Genomic DNA, 21,748 nt, shown 5'->3' on the forward strand with positions numbered 1-21,748 from the left:
AGACTATTTTGTTAAGAATTGCAGAAAAAAAACCATAACAAAACCCAAATATATATATAGAGGTCTATATAGAGAGAGAGAGACTTGATTTGTGACTTCATTTGTTTAGAATTTCAGAAAAAAATTAAAAAAAAAACACCACAAATAAATAGATAAATAAATAAACAAATAAACAAACAAACAAACAAACAAATAAATAAATAAATAAATAGATAAATAAATAAATAAATAAATAAAAGACTATTTTGTTTGGAAATGCAGAAAAAAACAATAACAAAAACAAAATACTCTATATTTAAATATTAAATCAGAAACAGAATATTTGCATTTTGCAATGTGCTTTTCAATATTTATTTATGAATATGTATATTTATGTATATAGCGGCCACGTTATATTAATGTAATGGACTTGATTTCATTTAGAAATGCCCAAAAAAAAAAAAAAACACCAATACTCTCAATATTTACAGAATATTCAGCCGTAGATTGTTTATTTGCAGGAAGTTGCAAGATTCTACCTTGCCTAATCGCGCACGCTTCACACTTTGCCTCCCTTTGCAGCGACGGGTGACACACCACCGATGAGGAAACAAGGTTTTTTTGATACTTCGTTTGTTTGTTTGTTTGTTTGTTTGTTTTCCACCCCTTTGCCTTCCACACCTTAATGGAGGAAGATGGGAGGGTTTGCCATGACCACTCGGGTGACCACTTTCACACTCCCTTGCTCTGCTCGCTGTGTGTCTGTCTGTCTGTGTGTGTGTGTGTGTGTGTTTGTGTGTGTGTGTGTGTGTGTGTGTGTGTGTGTGCGGTCGTCTGTTCCGCGCTGGGCGCAAACCCCTCCCCACCACCACCGCCGCCGCCACCCCACTGGTTGAAATCTCAATTACAGCAGCTAATCATGCTCAAGACTGACTATCACATCAGCAGGCCGTGCAGAGGTGATACCGATTCTGGCGCTGGAAATAGCAGGAGGTCTATATATGTGTGTGTGTGTGTGTGTGTGTGTGTGTGTGTGTGTGTGTGTGTGTGGGCTTGCTTGCCTGAGACCCCGGGTCTGAGAGGAATGGGCAGCTAAAACATCAACATCGGTCCAATAACTCAAAGTTCAAAACACAGAGCAAACTGACTCCTCTCTCCCTCTCTCACTCTATCTCTGTCTGTATGTCTTTGATCGGTGGAGAAATCCTCACCTGAACGCCGTAGCTATAACAACCCTATACACACACACACACACACACACATATGCACACACTCACACACATTCTCTGCTTCAATCTGGCCTGACATTGAAAGGATGCTGAATTACAGCCTGGTGCGGCATCTCACCTACAGCCTGTCGCTTGGCTGAATGAATGACCCGAGCTCACGAGCATTTACCGGGAAAAAAAGGAAAAAAAAAAAAATTGATATTTTATAATGGTTTGTATTCTCGTATTTTTTTAAAATCGGAATAAAAAAACGTTGAAAGAAAAGTCGTCGTCAGCGAGTGAGATGATTTTCACGATTCGCACCTCGTCCGTCGTGGTTTCCCTGCGTCTCCCGGGTCGCTCTCGTCCTCTCGTTGCAAAAAGAGTGAGAAAAAGTGACATTTTTTTGACCTATAATGTAGCACGGATGCGACACGGGCGGCGGCGTGCGGCGGCTCGTCCCGCTACAGGTAAACAACAAAAGTAGCGCGGCGGGTGCGAGCCAAGCTGGACGAGTTGTCGGCGATACAATAAGTTAGTCATACAGACGCGCAATGGAGTCGTGCTAACCTTTGGGGAACTGAAAGCATGTTGTCAGCCTTGTGTGTGTGTGTGTGTGTGTTTTGTCCCTGATCTCAATCGTCAGACACACACATTTGCAATCCCAGGTGAGGGTTGTTAAGCTTGAGAGCCGGGCAGCTTCCACTTCCTGTGTCAAACAGGAACCTGTAGGACGTGGAAGAATCACATTTTTTTAGGCCTGTTAGCGTCGTAGCCTTTTTCGGCCGTTAGCAAACCTACCCGGAGTGAACGGACAAGCGGGGCAGGTTGTACTGCGGCGAGGATTCGGGCCTGGAATGGAGCCAGTGTGCGTGTGGAAGAAACACACACACACACACACACACACGTAAAAAAACTTTTGTTGTCTGTGTCTTTTTCATTTTCCCCATAGGCTCGCTCTGTGTTGTTTTATGTACGTGTCCCTTGTTGTTCTTCCATGTGGTTTCTTTGTCTTTCAGCCTCTTATCTCTTTGTTTCTTCCCCTTGCTCTCCTTCTATTTTCTCTCCCTCGACTTCCTGCTATCTCTCCCCCTCACTCACACCCTCACTCAATCTCTTTCTCCCACCACCACCGCCGCCGCCGCCGCCGCCGCCGCTACCCCACCTCCTCCCCTCCCTCACACTCACTCTCATTCCCTATCCCCCCCCCACACACACACACACACTCCCCTTTCTCTCTCTATCTTTTTCATTCTCGCAGCACTCTCCCAACCGCTGATGATTGATCAAGGTTTTCAAGGTTTGCCCTTTCCTGTTATTTAGCAGGAAATGTTTATGCACGTCGACGCAACTGGCATGTGTCCACGGAGGGTCGCATCCGTGCACGTCCGACCCCCTCCCCTTCCCCTTCCCCTTCGCCCCGACGACAAATTACCCACGTGTTTACTAGTTTTAAAGGTAAGGCCTCCATAATGGGATACCTGTGTAATTATGGGATGGCGCGTGCCGGGCCCGCAGGTACTCTGCCGCACTGTTTCACGACGACGCCTGCGAGAAATCTGGAAGTTCAATAGTTAATGTCTTCCCTTGCTGTTTTTCCTTCTCCTCACTCTCTTCGTCTCTATCTCCTTTCCTCTCACCATTCCCTTTGCTCTCACCCCCTCCTTCCTTCCCTCCCTGCTCATCCACCTCCTCCTTCATTCTGCAAACCCCCCCCCCCTTCTTTTCTCTTGCTGATGGACTCCTCTTTTTTATTTTCACACTCCACCATCCCCCCTTTTTTTTTTCTTCTCTCTTCTTCACCCCCTCCTTCTCTTTCACCGCATATTCTTTCAACCCTCCCTCTATCTCTCTTCCCACCACCTCTTTTTTCCTCTCTTTCTTTCTTGTGCCACATCCTTTCTTATGCCTCCACCCCCTCCACCACATCTCTCCTTTCCCTTCTTCCTCTTTTTTTTTTTTTTTTTTTGCTGCATTCTCTTCTTCCCTCCCCCACCCAGCTCTCTTTCCTCTCTCCCTTTTCTTTCTGTCTCTCCCCCTCCTCCTCCTCCTCTTCCTCCACTTCCCCCTCCCTCCGCTTCTTTCTTCCTTATTCTTTCTCCCCCACGTCTGCTTTTCTTTCTCCTTCTCTTTTCTTTTGTCACTCTTTTTTTTTTTTTTTTTTCTTCTGAATTTCTCAGACACTTCAGGCCGTCTCGATTGTTAATTAGTTTGAATCTGGAGACAAACTAAACACTCTCCGGAAAGTTATATTTTTAAGTATTTCTCAGACATGATCTGACTGTTTTGCTGTTGACGGATGCACCTCCACCCGCCGTGTTTGTGCTCGCCGTGCGTACGTGCTCATGCGTGCAAAACACACACACACACACACACACATACGCGGATATGTATTTACGCACGCCGATATATTGCCGTGCGCGTCAACTTCCATATATCTGCCAGTGCAAACAGAGGGAAAGTACTGATTAGATTTTATTACTGTGCATTTTGAGCACGAGGGGGAAAATAAATAAATATGGAAAAATGCAAAGTATAAAGTGTGATGGAGAAAAGATAGAGCTCGTGTCTGCGCGCGCCTTAAAGAGAAATGTGTGTTGAAGGGCCATGCTGGATTGTATGTAGTGAGAAAGGGAGATAAGATGTGTGTGTGTGTGTGTGTGTGTGTGTTAGTAAGAGAAAAGAGGAGAGAGAAAGAGAAGTGAGATGGGAAGGAGAGGGTGGGAGGAAGAGAAAGAAATGGGGTGATGCTGTGCGTGCGTGCGTGTGTGTGCGCGCGCGCGCGTGTGCGTGTGTGTGTGTGTGTGAGTGTGTGTGGTGGGGCGGAGGGCCGATGGGGGGGCAGGCACAGTCAGTTCTGATAACAGCAACAGTAGGAGGAGGATGAGCCGTGGGACCGCCCCGCTCCCTCCGCAGATATAAATAGGAGGCGGATTTTTTTACTCCACTCATTTCTCCTGAAGGATGAGATCCCTGAAACATCTCAAACATCACTCCAGGAACAATGTGGTGAGTTTGTGGACCCCCCCCCCCCCTTCCCCCCCCCCTCTCCTCCTCCCCTCTCGGGCGCCGACTCGCTCCTTCTCAGTTCGCCGTGAGGTTTTTTAAGAGACTTTTTTTTTTTGTTTGCGAGGGCAAGTGAGGTTACTGAGCTGCAGTGGAAACATCTTTGCAGGAGATAAGAGTGGATTCCGAGCTGCGGGATTTCCGTCGGTGCTCTAACGCTTCGTCCTTTAGGTGTTGACTTGCAACTTTACATGCGAAAGTACAGGGTTGTTGCAATTACTGGCCTTCCTCTCCTCCTCCTTGTCATTCGTCTTCCTCTCTTTCATTTTGTCAGCCTTTCATTTTGCTTTGCTTTTTCTCCCCTCCTTCCTTCCCCTCTTTCTCACTCTTTCTTTCTTTCTTTCTTTCTCTCTCCGGCTCACCGACCCCCCCTGCACACCCCTCCCTCTGCTTTTCCTTTCTCTCTTCCCTCCTGCTCACTCAATCTCTCCTTCCCCTTCCCTTCCCCTCCCTCTCCTCCCCTCTTTCTTTATCTTTCAGCCCCTCCATCTCATTTCTCTCTTCGTCTCCCTCCCTCCCTCCACCACTCCTCCCCCGCCCACAGCTCTTTCTCCTTCCCTCCATACCTCCCTCCCTCCCTCCCTCCCTCCCTCTCTTTTCTTTCTTATTCACACACACACACACACACTCAAATACACACCCACTCTCTTTCCTTTTCTTTCTCACAAACACACAGTCTGTCTCTGTCTGACTACTTTAAAAGCAGTAATTATAAATGACGTGGTTATCAGGGCATCCAGGTCTACTCCCCTCTCCCAACACACACACACACACACACACACACACACACCTTTATTTCTGCTCTATATCCACTATCATCCACCCCCATTCATTTTTAGTCGTTTCTGTCAGTGTTGGTTCAGGAAAAAGAAACGTCTTTCTTGCGTCCTGAGATCCGACCAGGGGTCAGCGCTCGCTCGCTCGTTCGCTCGGCTTTTCATATTCATCTGGAGAAATAACCCCAAACGCTCGCTTCTCGTTTACCAATTTGCTCGCGCCGTCGTCTTCCCCCCCCCCCACCCCCCACAGTTTGGTGTTCCGCTTTTCACAAGCAGAAGGGTAAACATGTGCATGAGGATCTGAAACACTTTCGAAACGTACAATTACGTCGGCGACTGTTCCGGAATACAGAACGAGCCCGAAGCTCAATCGAATGTCCGTGACGGATACGAGAAAGCCCGCCGGCGTATATCATCTTGTTAAGAAAGCCCGGTGCGGCGGGCGTCATGAAGCCCGCCGGAGGAGGCGGCGAGCCGAGGTGCCTCGCTCGCGCCGAACGGGACGGATAGCGGCGATGACGAGCGGCCTCCGGTCAGCCCAGGCTTGCCCTGGGACCCCACAGGAAGTGCCGAGGACAGACCACGGAAGTCCACTTCCTGGCCGGACCCGCGTCCCTTGTTCTTGTTCTTTATTATTCCACAGCCTGTCAAGGAAGGATGTGGAGCGCTAACACATATCTGCTTTATCTCCTCGATCTAATGTTCTGCGGATTCGGAGCAAAGAAACAAGGCGTGGTCTGAAAAAAAAAAAAGCCATTTTCACGGAGTAGCCCCGGAAAAAAAACAAAACAAAACAAAGACAAAACACAATTGTGCCGGAACGCTAAATCTTCAAAACTCCAGAATCATTACCGGTCCACCACGAAAGGCCTTCGTTGCCACAAAGTTACCGAAATCATGAGGCTACAATGAGGAAACGAGGAGTTATAAGAAGAAATATTGTGTTGGGGAAGTTTTGTAATGACTAAATTATAAATACACATGCGGATATCCTGTTGCTTCAGCTTCATGACTTGTGCTTCATGGTTTTCTTCCAGGAGGAGGAGAGCGGCCGGCTGGTGCAGTCCTACCCCAAGGTGACCGAGGGCCAAGTGGACGTGGGCACGCAGACGGAACCGGTGGTGGTCCTCTCCCTGGCCCAGGCCGCCGTCCTCGGCCTCATATCCCAGAATGAGATCTTCGGGGCCACCATCGCTCCGAATGGCTTCTACACGGGGGAGCCCCGAGAGTGCCCCCTGGCGCCCCCCGAGGCGGTCGAGTACGAGTACGCGGACCAGCTGATCGGCGCCAACGGGGACTACCTGGCCGAGCCGGCCGGGGACCCGGAGCCGCAGCCGCACTGCAGCGAGAGAAGACGCCCCGGGCCCCGCGGGAGGACCAAGAGGCCCCGGAGCGACGGGGAATTAGCGGGACACCCGCACAAACCGCCCGGTCCGCGGGTTAAAGGCGAACATCTCGAGTCTGACGCGCCTCCCGCCTGCGTTCACATGCACAACAGGCGCAACCCCGGCAAGCAGGAACCCCCCTCCGCCGCCGCCGCCGCCGCACAGCAAGGCTCTCTGAAGGAGGAGCGACCCTGCGGTAGCTGCCCTTCGTGCATAAGGGACGCGTCCGGGCCGCTCGCCGATCGGCTGCAGGCTCAAGGACAAGAAGCGAGCGCGGGCCAAGAAAGAGAGAGTAAGGACGAACAGCTGGCGGCGGAGGAGGAACAAGAGGAGGAGGCGTTGAACCTCAAGACGAGCGGCGAGAACGGCAGCCCGTTAGAGAGCCGCTACTACGAGTCCAACGAGGTGGCCTACGAGCCCGCCGACATGACCATGCCGGGGGAGTACGAGGAGAACGCCCAGGCCATGCTGTGGTCGGACCCGGAGGGGCTCGCCAGGCGGATGCAGATCGACCGGCTGGACATTAACGTGCAGATCGACGAGTCCTACTGCGTGGACGTGGGGGAGGGGCTGAAACGCTGGAAGTGCCGCATGTGCGAGAAGTCGTACACGTCCAAATACAACCTGGTCACCCACATCCTGGGCCACAACGGGATTAAACCCCACGAATGCCTGCACTGCGGGAAGCTCTTCAAGCAGCCCAGTCACCTGCAGACCCACCTGTTGACCCACCAGGGAACTCGGCCTCACAAGTGCACGGTATGCGAGAAGGCCTTCACGCAGACCAGCCACCTGAAGAGGCACATGCTGCAGCATTCCGACGTCAAGCCCTACAGCTGCCGCTTCTGCGGCCGGGGCTTCGCCTACCCCAGCGAGCTGCGGACCCACGAGAGCAAACACGAGAACGGTCAGTGCCACGTCTGCACCCAGTGCGGGTTGGAGTTCCCCACCTACGCGCACCTGAAACGCCACCTGAGCAGCCACCAGGGTCCCACCACGTACCAGTGCACCGAGTGCCACAAGTCCTTCGCGTACCGCAGCCAGCTGCAGAACCACCTCATGAAGCATCAGAACGTGCGGCCGTACGTTTGCCCCGAGTGCGGCATGGAGTTTGTCCAGATCCACCACCTGCGGCAGCACGCCCTGACTCACAAGGTACTGGCGGCGCAAGCCCTCGCACTGAAGGTACTGGAACCCGGCGACGCGTCCGGCTTTTCCCCCCGACCGGTGTGTATCGGAGCGGCGCCGGCACGAGCGATTTGAAATAACGTTATTATCCCGTGACGAATCAAGCGACCGGCGAAAACCCGACGACAGAAACGGTCGCGCTGCGCTTCGTAAACGCCGCCTCCGAAGGCCGTGAAATATTTATTCCCCTCCCGTGGGTTTTTTTTGAGCCATTCACAGAAATGCTCTTAGCGCGTATGTTTGTTTGTTTTTGTTTTTGTTTTTTGCAATTCGACAGCAAGAACGTGATGACATTCGAGGCGGAAAAGACGCACGCGTGCGAATTTGTGTCGAGACTGTAAATGCTGAATTGCCGCAGCTGCGAGGCTTTTCCCGCACCTCTTCTCGACACTTGGGGGAGCCAATGTTGTCTACATGTGTTGGATCAACAGGCGGAACACAAATGCTCATCGCTCACGCGCGCATGTAGACAACCTCCCGTCGCGCTCATCCACCGCTGACTCATTATTTAATTTCCCGAACCCCGTACGTTCGTCTGAATCGGATAAATAAAAAGCCCGGTGTTTCCGCAGGGCATGAAAGAATTCAAGTGTGACGTCTGCGCCAGGGAATTCACCCTGTCCGCCAACCTGAAGAGACACATGCTGATCCACGCCAGCGTCCGGCCCTTCCAGTGCCACGTCTGCTTCAAGACCTTCGTCCAGAAACAGACGCTGAAGACGCACATGATCGTGCACCTGCCGGTCAAGCCGTTCAAATGCAAGGTGAGCGCGGCAGGGGAGTTTTGGGCGGGGGTTGGGGGAAGCGGGTCTTAACGTCTCTGCGCCCGTCTCTCAGGTGTGCGGCAAGTCCTTCAACAGAATGTACAACCTACTGGGCCACATGCACCTGCACGCCGGCAGCAAGCCCTTTAAGTGTCCTTACTGCACCAGCAAGTTCAACCTGAAGGGCAACCTCAGCCGACACATGAAGGTCAAACACGGCATCATGGACGCCACGATAGACGGGCAAGGTGAGTGAACCCCGGCTTTCCTCGCCGACACCCGTCGCTTCCACGCAAACGCCGGTCGGAGTTGTCCGGAGGCCGATTTCTCGGTGCCGAGCGGGCTTCGTGTCGGATTATCGTCACGCCGACTGTCCATAATGCACTTTGACTCGGCGTGTTCTGTAATCTAGCGGCCGAGTGTTTTGATGTGCGTCCGTCACCCCCGCGAGTCTGCAGCAACGTCTGGATTCGCCGCGCCTGTCGTTATCGGCGAGACCGATACCGAGGCCGTCTCCGGCGTGGACGAGCGTCTGTAATGAGTGGAAGACATAGCGGAGTCTCCATTAACGTTCCTGCTTCTGCTCCTCAGAACCCCCCAAAGACACGGAGGGCCAGGAGGACTACGAAGAGGAGGGTTTTGAATTCAGCGAGAGAGAAAACCGGGCAAACAACGGCACGCCGGACATTGCCAAGCTGTCTCAAATGGAGTACTATGGCGCCTACGGGAAAGGTGCGGGCCGATGCAGCACTGCGTAAAATGTAGAAATGAACCCCACCAAAAAAAAACAAAAATTGAATTATGTGCAAACAATTAAAAAAAAAAAAAGGCCTTTTTTTTTTTTTTGCTTATGGGGGAAACATGATCGGTTTTTCGAGGGCATGAAGAACCCCGGCAAACTGCACATTCACATGCACTGGAATTTCTCGCAGCTCGACACAATTTGGAAAATATATATATATATTTTTTTCCTCTTTCTTGTTTTCTTTTTTCCTTTAAACAAACACTGCAAATCTACTGAGTAATTATACAAGAGAGGAGTAGACTGTCTACAATTAAAAAAAATAGATATCTATAGAAATACATTTATATGTTGTCAGTTGCTTAACAACTGGAAGACGGTCTGAGCCTAATTTGTAACACGTAAACAAATGCTGTACTGCACTTGGCTCATTCAGACAATCTCGCTGTCGGCGTGGAGAAGGGAAACAAGCGCACTCGCTCGTTTCACTTGCCGAAGCTTGTCGAGTCGCAGGAGGTCAGGAGATGAACTTGGATTCATACTGTGAGAAATGAAGCGAACCCGGGGGTCCGTCGAGGAGCCCGGCCGGCTTTTCGGATTTGAAATCCGCGTTTTAATGTATATTACTGTACAGAAATGTATCGGCGCTCCGGTATGGCGGCCGGTACTCTCAGCGGGTGCTTTGCACCGAGGGGGCCGCTGCCCCTGCTCTTATGTTTCTGCATTAACAAGGAATCACCCCCGTATTGATCTCTCGTCTATGAATGTAATCGTTTCTGTGGAATGTTTTATAAAGGCGCTAATGAAAAGAAGCTAAACAGGCTTTTTTTTAATGTTTAAAAAAATAAAAAAAGATTAAAAAAAAAAAAAGGACCCACCCCAGCCCCTGTTACCAAAGAACAGAATCCTGTCTTGCAGCGAAGGTCAGAACCAGAATATATTTCCTCCCTGTCGTGTTGCGAGGGGAACTCTGGATTTCCTGAGGTCCTCAAACACAACAATTGAATCCCTTCAACACGCTATATTTCCACATGAAGAGACTGTGGTGCAGCTTCTTTTCACCCCCTCCTCAGATGTTTGCATTTTTTTTTTTTCCCCCGGATTGAAATTTGAGCCTTCCATTTGTCTGTTTTCGGTTTTCAATTTTTCCATTTTGTCTAATGGATGAATCTCAACAACCTTCCCCTCCCCAAAACAAAACAAAAAAAAAAAAAAAAAAAAACAACACCTCAGAAATATTAAGTGCCCCCGTGTGTCTGTGAGAGCATACGATCCATCATGCTGTCCGCCGCTCTCGAGTGATGAACGACAACCTCCCAACATGTGACAGGGCCGCGGACCTCGTGGAAAATGATTTGGGAAAAGCTCGATATATTCGGCTTCCCGGCGCTTAGCTTTCGAGACTTATAAAACTGCGGAATAATAATAATAATAATAACAAAAAAAAAAAAAAAAAAAAAGGGTATCCATGTGCAATGTTGATATAGCGCATTTTAAATAAATGCTCATTCTTGAGTTGTTCTGTTTCTGTGTTCATTCGGTCTGTTTTCGATTCGGAAAAGAGAAAGCGGGGCGCGCCGGCTCAGACTGTATTAATCGTATAGTGTGGAGATAATGTATGTACAATGTTGCGTACCAGACAATAATGTAAAATAATAAATTTATTTACCTTTGACGCTGGTCGACTGTTTGCTTCAAAAACGACTGAGGATACCGAAAGTGGGCCAAACATCGGGTTTTTATTGGCAAGTACAGAGGCTTCAGCCTTTTCCCCAGGCATTCCACGGTATCCAGTACAGTACTTCACATTACAAAAATAAAACCTTGCAAAAAACAGTACAGACGGGAGGAGGTGTCGGGTGGCGGGACAGCTTTCGACCATTTAATAACCTTAGAGAACACGAAATAATCCTATAGAAAGCATGGGTTTTGTCCTTCAGATGAAATACATGTTAGTTGATTGACCTTTTAAGTTAAAAATGAGGTACAAAAACAGAATAGCGACGCTGCCGACTCCAGGTCAACTATGCTCTTTTTAAGTCCTTCACTTGCCGAGGGCCTTGTCCAGATTTGTCTTGATGGCGTCGAGGAAGTCTGTGGTGTTGACGTAGTGCTCGTTCAGCTTGACGCTGGAGGAGATAAAAAGGGGCGATAAAAGTGCTGTCAATAACTGGAAACTGAAACGTGGTAAAACAATATTTGTTTTCTGGTGGTTCGACACTTGCGGAGAAAAACGACAGCAATCATATCAAAACATCAATACTAATAACATTTTATGGTCAACTGACAAAATACGGTTTGGTTTACAGTAATTTTACAGATTTCAGAGCCTTGTGATTATTGTGCATTGTTGTTTTCATTACGAATTTCTATGAAGACGGATTCGCAAGAATACAGGACCATCTCAGAACATCAGAATATTGTGATAAAGTTCTTCACCTTCTGTAATGCAATTAAAAAAAACAAAATTACTTTTTCATGATATTCTAATATTTTGAGAGAGGACTTTTTGAGTTTTCTTACAATGTAAGCCATAATCAGCAATATTAAAATAATAAAAGGCTTGCAGTATTTGTATGTATCTATGACATTTTTGTTTTTGTTATTGCATTACAGAAGATAAAGAACTTTATGACAATATTCTAATTTTCTGAAACAGTCCTGTAATGTGCTTTGGCAAAACAAAACAAAAAAAAAAAACACTAGATCACTTGTGCAACATCTCCTGGAAACGTCTTGCTTTCTCCCTACGGGCGAAAAAGTAACTCTCATTTTTTCATGGGAATTAAAATCCGCCGATAAAATGGCAAAATACTGACGACACACATGTCTCGTATGGACATCAGTGCAAATTCACCCGATTGTAATCTTGACAAAGATCAACTGACAAAAGGTAATACAGACCTGCCGGCCAGGAATAGCGTGCAACTTGACGTGCAAGGCAAGACTTTGGGTTTGAAATTAAGTAAATGACGCACACGATGCAGGTGGAAATGCGTTGTCAAAGTCCGTGAATAAGGCACGAGATCGGCACTCCTCCTCTTCTTTTTTCTCAGTTTTAAAACAACTGTGCGCTTACCGGATGGTGATCACGCGGTTTAACGCCGAACGCTGCGCCGTACCGTTCGACAAACCTCACGCTACACAAAAAGCTCGATAAATACAAAGAGTCAGGAATGCAGAGACGCTCATTGACTTCAGGTGCAGAGAAAGTGCAAAGATAAGGGAAAGTTTCCCAACACTACTGGATGTCTCAATTATGCCAAGTGGTTTAATGACTAATAATGTATTGCTTCACTTTTCAAAACCACAGCCGGCCCGCGTGTCACACCCTTTAATCCAGCCTGCTAGGCATTTACACAAACAGCAACCCGAGACTTTCGTTTCTGGTGTACAGTTGGGTTTTCTTGCCGTATGAATCGGTACCACCAGATGGCGGAACGGAGTTCACTTTTCCTCCCCTCCCGCCCTGAAAACCTCAGCCTGGAGGAGGCCGACGAGGGGTCGCGACACTGTCAGGTTCAGGTCTGGAGCAGGCCGAGCCGCGGCTCAGCCTTTTTAATCGTCAGAACTTGAAAACTACCGTGTTTATTTACCACCCGGCGCTGGATGATGAACAGTATCGGGCCCAGAGCTTTTACAGAGATTTTGTCTGAGATGATACTTTTTTTAAACCTCATGTTGGAGTTCCACGCATTTTGGCAGCCAAAAAATGAATAAATAGGCAAGCTAAAGTTAGATTGAAACTCCACCACTATAAATATCATCGATATTTTGGTAACCTTAAAAGCGATTCACGATTTTGGATTTCTCTGCTTTCTGCCGACAAGCTCTAACAACAGCAGTTAAATGAGTCAGGTGGAGTAAACCAAGGTGCAGAGAATACATAATTGCGGCTCCTCGTCAGTGATTCACATGATGAGGCCATCATTCATATGCATCCCGCGGATGAGGAGGGCACGCCGCACCGCCACCGTTTATTCATTTGGTTTGTTTGGTTTTTTTTCGCTCAGAGCCGGAAATAGTCGTCCGCCGTCATCGGCCGTTCGCACGCTCAGGGATGACGAATCGTACCGTCGAAGGCGGCTGTCAGAATGCACGGCGGCAAAACAAATACGTGCAGGCTGGCGGGTCTGGAAGCACCGGACGACACGCCGAACGCCCGACCTTACAGAGACTTAACCCTAACGGAGAAGCATTTTGCAGAAATTGCATTGCATGCTTCGCCTGTTTGCCCGCTGCGTGAAAACAACCCGGCGAGAATCGACAACATTTCAGTTTGACCGTCACGGATTCAGAAACGGTTGATTTTGTTAAGTATCACCGCTGGGAACTTCCACCACAGGATGGTCAATATCCAAATAATCAACAAATGGGACTATTTTTCGTCATAACTGTCAGAAATTTAAGATCATACGTGTCAACTAAAGGCGTTGCGTTCTCTTACTTCTTATGTGGGGAATAAACAGAACTTGGGGTTCACCGGTGTATTTATTAAAACAATGAATAGTCTACAACTTACTTGGAAAGTCCATGAATGCAGCCTGCAAGGTCCTTGGTCATTGTCCCACTCTCAACAGTCTCAACGCAGACCCTCTCCAATGTCTGGGAGAACCTGGAGATTTAAAAAAAAAAAAGTAAATAAATAATGCATTTTGGAGGGGGGAAAAAAAGAAACGTTTTTGTTTTCTATCGTTTTCAGCAGATCTTACTTAATGAGGTCAGGGTTGCCGTCAAGTTTGCCACGGTGCTCCAGGCCTCTGGTCCAGGCGAAAATGCTGGCGATGGGGTTGGTGCTGGTTGGCCTTCCCTTTAAAATGCAACAAAATGTTTGAAATTCCGCTCACGTGCCAAATGATTTGTTGTATAATGTATTCACACCCACAGTGTCTTAACATTCAAAGAGAAAAGCTCTACTTTTATTCACCACATGATGGCGGTAAAACTTCACACATTCATCAGACACGCCAACAAATCCCACCTCAGACCCTTTTCTGCTTCATTAGCCGACTGCAATTTCTGTAGGACTAAAATAAAATAAAACAAAACCCGGTCCTTTACCTTCTGGTGCTCGCGATAGTGCCTGGTCACAGTGCCGTGCGCGGCCTCGGCTTCGATGGTCTTGCCATCGGGACACACAAGAACTGATGTCATCAGACCCAGAGAGCCAAAACCTGCAAACGAAAAAGCCAAATATGAGAAAAAAAAAAAAACAGGAACGCTCACAATGGCTACTGTCAAGAACCTCCACAAAGCCTGTCGTTTTTGGACGATCAACCCCCACAAACATCTCACCTTGTGCAAGGATATCGGACTGAACATCTCCGTCGTAGTTCTTGCAAGCCCACACAAAGGCGCCGGAGGACTTCAGCACTTGCGCAACCATGTCGTCAATAAGCCTGTGCTCATACCAGATCTTCAGTTTGTCGAACTCTGGCTTGTAATTCCTTGGGGAAAAAAAATAAATCAATTGAAGGAAAGGGTCAAAATGTTGCTTAAGGATAAGTATTTGTTCGCTATTGAACTGAATTCATCTATTTGTGAAAGCAGGAGGGCATTCACTTCTCAAAGATGTCCTGGAAGATGTCTTTGAATCTGCCGTCGTAGGCTTTGAGAATGGTGTTCTTTGTGCTCATGTACAGCGGCCACTTCTTGTTAATAGCGTACTGGAAGCAGCTGTGCGCAAACCCTGTGATAGACTGATCACAGAGAGAGCAAGAGAGATTAAAAGAAAACAAGCAAATCTTGACTGTAGGTTATCAGATGGAGAGGTTAACAACTTTCCCCTTGTCACGGTCAAAGTCACCCTGTTTGACCTCTGGTGTTGTTACACTAAACAACCGCGCCAGTGAAGGCAAACAGTGGCAAACTTCGGCCTACACAAGAGGGATCAAACATCCCAATTTCTATTAACTCACGAGTACTCGACAAATAAAAATACTGAATGGGGAAACTACTTTTTTTGGGAGGACAAATCTGTAACGCTTTTGACAACAGAGGGATTGAGAGTGGTTACGATCCCCGTCTCGGCCAGATAAATCTTTTAGCTTTTTCTTTCTTTGAGTGTTTTTAAATGGGAGGCGCTTGTCCATTGTTGTCCCACAACTCCGTTTCCCCGCGATCACATGGTGTTTTACAGAGAACCCCCCCGATCCTGAACGTTCCCCTCACCTCATCTGTGTTGTACATGCCCATCCCGCAACCGCCGGCGGGGAAGTCGTACACTTCCCACTCCTTGCCGGCGCTGCCGTCGGCGGGGGAGAAGATTATCTTGAATTTGCCCGGCTGGCTCACGACAAAGTCTGTTGCTCTGTACTGCAGGAAAAACACAAGTCCGTCTCGTTAGAATAAAATCCCTCCGAGGTCAGAGGGGGAAAAAAACAAAACAAGACTCACCTGATCGCCGAAAGCGTGTCTGCCGATGGTGATGGGCTGGGTCCAGCCTGGAACCAGCCTGGGAATGTTCTGGCAGATGATCGGCTCACGGAACACCGTGCCGCCCAAGATGTTCCTGATGGTACCGTTGGGGCTCTTCCACATCTTCTTCAGGCTAAACTCTGAAAGAGATACCACCAGATACACATAAAATACCAGTTTGACTGACCGCCATCACACACACACACACACACATTTATGGTAGACTAGCATTACTGTTGCTTCAACTACTGTATTCCTTCAAGTGTTTTGGAGTTGCAGTCAGATTAGGAGCAACGGGCTGGATGTCTGGTTTTAGTGTGTGTTCACTCAGTAGTAAATACTTTGCATTCTCAACTCTGGCTGTCTGTGCGTATTACGCTGCGAAAATATACGGTCCAACATTTGACACCCACCTTCCACTCTGGCTTCGTCGGGTGTGATGGTGGCACATTTGACGGCTACGTGGTACTTCTTGGTGGCCAGCGCCGAGTCGACGGTGACCTGGTCATCCGTCTGGTCGCGGTACGGCAGGCCCAGGTCGTAGTACTTCAGCTCGACGTCGACGTTGGACAGGATGAGCTGCAGGGCCGCGGAAAACACAAGGGGACGACAAGATGTACTTTTTAATGTACATTCTATGTACTTCTGTCAAATGACGCCCGCATTTGTGCGCAGGGATTAGATGTTTCACTCTCGCGCTGTCAGCCAGTGAATGAAACTTCACAAAAATAAAAAACCCTCCCCCCCCCCCAAATCACACGTGATTTCCTGCCTCGAGCCACACGTGTGCACGTCATCCCCGGTCTAAAAATAGGAGCTCCAGACAGCGCATCCTTCCACTCCACTGGAAACACACAAGCTTCTCCTGTATTTATCCCTCAATCCTCAAACGGCACTTGATCACCTTCTCTTTGATGAACTCCCAGATGATCCTGGTCATCTCATCTCCATCCATCTCCACCACCGGCTGAGCCACTTTGATGCGTTTGTCGGCATCTGTTAATCACACAACAGCACACGGCGGAGGTCAAATAAATCGGCTTTTCATTTCATGACAAAACGCTCGTTTGCGGCAAGACCGCAGGGGGCGGGCCTGTTGATCGTCCACGCCGGAACAGACCTTTAGAAATGTCTGGTAGCAGAAACCGGCGGTTTTCAAAATACTCTTTGGTTTACAGTAATTTTACAGATTTCAGAGCCTCGTGATTATTGTGCATTGTCGTTTTAATTACTAATTACTAATACAGGACCGTCTCAGAAAATTAGAATATTGTGATTAAGTTCTTTATCTTCTGTAATGCAATCAAAATAACATACATTACCTTTTTCATGATATTCTAATATTTTGAGATAGGATTTTTTGAGTTTTCTTAAGATGTAAGCCATAATAAGCAATATTAAAATAATAAAAAGCTTGCAATATTTCAGTTGATTTGTAACGAATCCAGAATGTAAAGAACTTTATCACAATATTCTAATTTTCTGAGACAGTCCTGTAATGTGCTTTGGGAAAAAAAAAAAAAAATATATATATATAAAAAAATAAAAAAAAAAACACTTGTGCAACATCTCCTGGAAACGGCTTGCTTTCTCCCTACGGGCGAAAAAGTAACTCATTTTTTTAAGGGAATTAAAAACCGTTGATAAAATGGAAAAATACTGACAACACACACGTCTCGTATGGACATTAGTGCAAGTTCACCCGATTATAATCTTGTTAATACCTTAATTCATGCCGGTTTACCAATTCTAATCACAGCCTTCATTCAGCCTGGCGTGTGAAAGCCACGCCGGCAGTAACATTTCAGTTGATATAAAAGTGCAGGGGGAGGTGCGGAGGATCAAATGACGCCGATCGCGCCGGGCGTGTTACTACTCTCAACAACTCTCTAAAGCCGGGTGGAATTTTCAGGCAGCACATAAGTGACCACTTTCAATTACTTTAATGACAAAAGGAAAAAAAAAAAAAACCTGAGGAGGGTTTGCGAAGAGACCACCTGTCCAAACAGCCGGAGCTCTGTTTCGAGACACATGATCCCTGGAGACCAGACACATGGCGACCGGGAGGCCCTGGATACGACCTCGCAGCGGAGCTCGCCGTGACTCCGGTGTTATGCTATTATGCAACAGCGGCACAGGCCAATCGAGACGGGGTTTATCATGTGATCGCAGAAGCGGATCGCAATCATTTTGGAGTCTCGTATCATAAAGTTAGGGAAGCGAAGGAAGCCGTGAAACACGGCGGCCAGATGCGTTCGCGTCCACCTGTAAATATCTATTATTGTGAGCAATTTCTTGCCCTTTTGTGAGGAACCATTTCTTCCGGTTTCATCGCAATGTTTTCAAAGAAGGACATCAATCTTAGAAACCAATGATCTGCACACGTGGTGGTTTCTGTGCTAATCAGGTGTAACTGAGGCATCACTGAACATCTGAAAATCAAACACTGGATTAATGATAATTTGATTCACTTTTTCTCGCCCCCTCCCTTGCAACTGTAGTAGCGGCGTCTGCTGCGGTGCATCATGGGTAAGTCATTAACAACCATTTGGCATCATTTGATCTGCAGGACCTAAATCTGCTGAAAACCAGTCTCTACTATCTCACTGCAGGAGGGGGGGAGGGGAGAGCGCGAGCTTGCCAAGTATGTTATGTAATCTCCTGGTATATCAACAAACAAAGTGCACCGGAGGGTGAGCGGCACAAAGTCATGTGGGTGCGCCACATCATTTGTACTCTGTGTGAGGAGCAGCCTGTTACGTTACACCACCGGTAGCTCAGGACTCGAACGTATGCAATGAACATTATGAGGTTCTACTTTTCAGATTTCTGTTCTGATACACGAGGACACGCTTTATTTATTTTAAGCGTGCGTCTATAAAAAAACATTTACTGCTGCCTTTCTCCCTGTCCTACAGAGATCCGGTGGAGCACATCCTGCACGGTTTCTAAAAATTCACAGGAACCATGTTGTTTGGCGCTCTGAGCCAATGGTCGGTGCGGAGCAGATTTCAAATAATATTGCCACACACCCACTTCAATACAAGTGCGAACTGAAGCATCAAATTTCCTCATATTGGACTACACTATGACATTTCCACAGTTGCATGAGAAATACAAACACAATGCTAATTTGTAGCGTGTGCATTAGATAAGCAAGTTTCTTTAAATATATCATGAGCTTATGGGACACATTCACCTGCCCCATGACTTTGAGGGTGAGGGTATGTTCTACCCGGGACAGTTAATGCGTAACTTGCTTAAAATGTTGGACAAAATAGCGGTCGAAAAGCAAATGACACGCATTCCCCACATGTGCAAACCAAACGTTTCAGCCTCTTTCCAAGACGCACAGACTAACACCAGAGTGGTGCTTCTCTTTGGGAAACATGAGTCACAGTGTGGACGGAAAAATACATCTTTAACCGGCGTGAAGCGCCCGGTGCCGCTCGGTGTGATCGACCCGCCAGTAATGGCTTACTGATGGTTTGAATAGTTTGCACTATATGGTGCACGACTGTCGCAATCGCTCATTGTCTATGTCAACAAGATGACTGCAGTCACCTTTAGCGGGATGTCCTCTCTTGGAAACTTACAGGAAAACCAAAGCCTGCAGGTGGTTATATTCAAACCCTCCTCCCCAAACTAGAAATGGCAATAATTGGGCTAAATGAATTCAAATTGGCTTGATTCGCGAGGTGAGCGACAGCAGCTGAAGGTGCTGAGGGAGAAAAAGACAGCTGGAGCCAACACTTTGCTTTGACGTTTGCACACAGGGGCCGGGAGGAGGTGACAAGAGCAGGTTGCCTCTTTTTAAAAATTTACAACCGACAAACCACGCGCTCGGCCCGACTTTACAACCTCCGGGATTTTAAGAGCATGTAATTGTCCTTGAGGGAGAGATGCCAGGTAAGATCCTGCGACTTGTTGCAGCGCTGGAACAGGAGCAAGAAAAACTGCAAAATAATAGCACTTGAGGCTATGTGTTTAGACAACTTTAAAATCAGATTAGCCCGGAGAGATGGAAATCCTTAGCGTTGTGGATGCTAGGATGTTCAGGTGGTCTCATAAAAGTCCCTTTAAACAGTCCCTCCCAAACTTGACAGCTGACAACAACGCCTGTCGATCCAACACACACACACACACACACACACACACACACACACACACACACACACACACACACACACACACACACACACACACACAGATGACCTTCAACTGACCCAGAATGAAGGTGAAAGTGCAGACAAACCAGAGCCAGAGTTATCAGTGTCAGGGAGTTTCCTGCTCTGTGGAGACTCAGATATGTGCAGGAATCACGTGATCAAAAATCAAAAACGGTTCCCGAATTGAGATGAAAACAAAAAAAAAAAGCCGTGTCGGTCTCAACGTGGTGATTTTAAAGAAGAAAAATGGGTTAAAAGTGAGTTTATATCAGTGGAAATGTTCTGTTGCAGGCAAGTGAGAGGTCGAAATGGGACCCCTATGGAAAAGCGCTATGTAGGACAGAGGGGACGGGCAGCCATTGCTGTTTATAACGGAGCCTCGTATGCCGCTGCTGACCTTGGAGAGAGACCGAAATATAAAAGATTTAACGAAAAAAAATAACTTTCCAAGTCACCTCCGGAGGATTTACCGCTGGTCACTTTCGATTAAAGCTTCTGTTCCAGCTTGAACTCCAAATAAAAGGCGGTTGGTTTGCAGTCACAGTTTTCTCTCCTCCACCAAAAATCAATTGGGATTCTCCGATGCCCGTTTTTAATCCCCCAACACCGCCGACTCTACCGGTGACTCCCGGCCGAGGAGAACGTCGACGATCCCGTGATTAACGTCGAATAAATGCAGTAAAATGCAAATTTCGCGTTTTTTCACCGAGTGTTCCGTAAACTTTGACTGGAGGAGACAAAGGCGGCCGGCTCTCCTCGGCTCCTCCGCTATCTTGGCCCAACTTTCGCTCTCTGGCTGACAGCCTCGTCTTTTCCCCGCGCCACGACGGCTTAACGGAAAGACGCGTTAATTTCAGAAAATAAATGAGAAAGAATTTAAAAAAAAAGCCCAAGTTGACGGCGAGAAGCCGTCCGTGCGAGCATCGTCGGCTCAAGGATCGGGAAACTAGGTTACCGAGAGCATCCCGGTCGGCTAGCTGCTCATGCTAGCACGGCTTAGCTAGCGAGGCGCTCCGGCTTCTGCTTCCTCCATCCCGACTTTTGCGGCGGCCGATTAAAACACCAAATGGAACATGACTCTAAAATCAATAAAAAGCGATGCAAATCAAGACAACGGGTCAAATAAATCTCAACGCGGCGCAGTCGTTCGTTTCACACTTACAGTTTCTTTGTTGCAAACTCTGGCAGTTGGCAGCCGGGGCGAGCACCGCTGGGTTTCTGGAGAAAGCTCCGGCGGCAGACCTCGACAGGGAGCTGAGGACTTTCAGATATCCAGCCATGTCTCCCGGCCCGTAGCACCTCGCAGATGACACTCGGACAAACTCGGAGGAAAGAGGGGCAACGCGTCTGGATCCTCCCCGAAATATAGTCGGCGGCGGCGGCGGCAGCACCGCCCTTCCCCTCCCCTCCCATCCACGGCGGCGGGACGCGCCGAGCGCTACGTCAGACCGACCCCCCCCACCCCCCGCTCGATCCCCGGCTCGCTGAACGCGGAGGACCGCTGGGTTATTATATAAGACTAATATGCACGATTTTCATTTAATTTATTTCAATTTCATTTATTTTTTTAGAAGACCACTACTAGAACATTCCAGGCAGGTCATAATGATCGCATTTTATTTTATTTTATTTTATTTTCATTAGAATGCAACTGCAACATTCCAGGAAGGTCATAATAATCCCATTTTATTTTGTTTTATTTTATTTTATTTTCATTAGAATGCAACTGCAACATTCCAGGAAGGTCATAATAATCCCATTTTATTTTACTTCATCTTATTTTATTTTATTTTATTTTATTTTATTTTATTTTATTTTATTTTATTTTATTTTATTTTATTTTTGTAAGATCGCAACTGCAACATTCCTGGCAGGTCATAATTATCAAAATTTATTTTATTTTATTTTATTTTATTCTATTTTATTTTTATAAGATCACAACTGCAACATTCCAGCCAGGTCATAATTATCAACATTTATTTTATTTTATTTTATTTTATTTTATTTTATTTTATTTTATCTTATAAGATCGCAACTGTAACATTCCAGGC

General features: G+C 47.4%; 2 protein-coding genes across 3 annotated transcripts; one reads left to right on the forward strand and one right to left on the reverse strand.

The window, feature by feature from the left end:
* The first annotated feature begins 4,130 nt into the window (after positions 1 to 4,130).
* On the forward strand, positions 4,131 to 9,981 carry znf710a (zinc finger protein 710a). 2 transcript variants are annotated; one of them, XM_086163834.1, is made up of 5 exons: positions 4,131 to 4,196; positions 6,070 to 7,602; positions 8,178 to 8,369; positions 8,443 to 8,617; positions 8,961 to 9,981. In XM_086163834.1, the coding sequence occupies exons 1-5, from the start codon at positions 4,152 to 4,154 to the stop codon at positions 9,125 to 9,127; spliced, it is 2,112 nt and encodes a 703-aa protein (XP_086019960.1). In that variant the 5' UTR covers positions 4,131 to 4,151; the 3' UTR covers positions 9,128 to 9,981. The 2 variants fall into 2 exon arrangements, with proteins under 2 accessions (XP_086019960.1, XP_086019961.1); XM_086163835.1 differs by having other exon boundaries at positions 6,070 to 7,572.
* An 850-nt stretch (positions 9,982 to 10,831) lies between these two features.
* On the reverse strand, positions 10,832 to 21,158 carry idh2 (isocitrate dehydrogenase (NADP(+)) 2). The gene is made up of 11 exons (XM_086163836.1): positions 20,860 to 21,158; positions 16,433 to 16,524; positions 15,942 to 16,107; positions 15,508 to 15,668; positions 15,283 to 15,426; positions 14,674 to 14,810; positions 14,407 to 14,558; positions 14,173 to 14,285; positions 13,824 to 13,921; positions 13,634 to 13,726; positions 10,832 to 11,240 (listed from the first exon to the last, which is right to left on the reverse strand). The coding sequence occupies exons 1-11, from the start codon at positions 20,975 to 20,977 to the stop codon at positions 11,156 to 11,158; spliced, it is 1,359 nt and encodes a 452-aa protein (XP_086019962.1). The 5' UTR covers positions 20,978 to 21,158; the 3' UTR covers positions 10,832 to 11,155.
* Positions 21,159 to 21,748: the final 590 nt, after the last annotated feature.

Source organism: Fistularia commersonii, chromosome 17 (genome assembly GCF_037954325.1).
Source record: "Fistularia commersonii isolate RoL2024-O1a breed Wild chromosome 17, RoL_Fcom_v1.0, whole genome shotgun sequence".
NCBI lineage: Eukaryota > Metazoa > Chordata > Actinopteri > Syngnathiformes > Fistulariidae > Fistularia > Fistularia commersonii.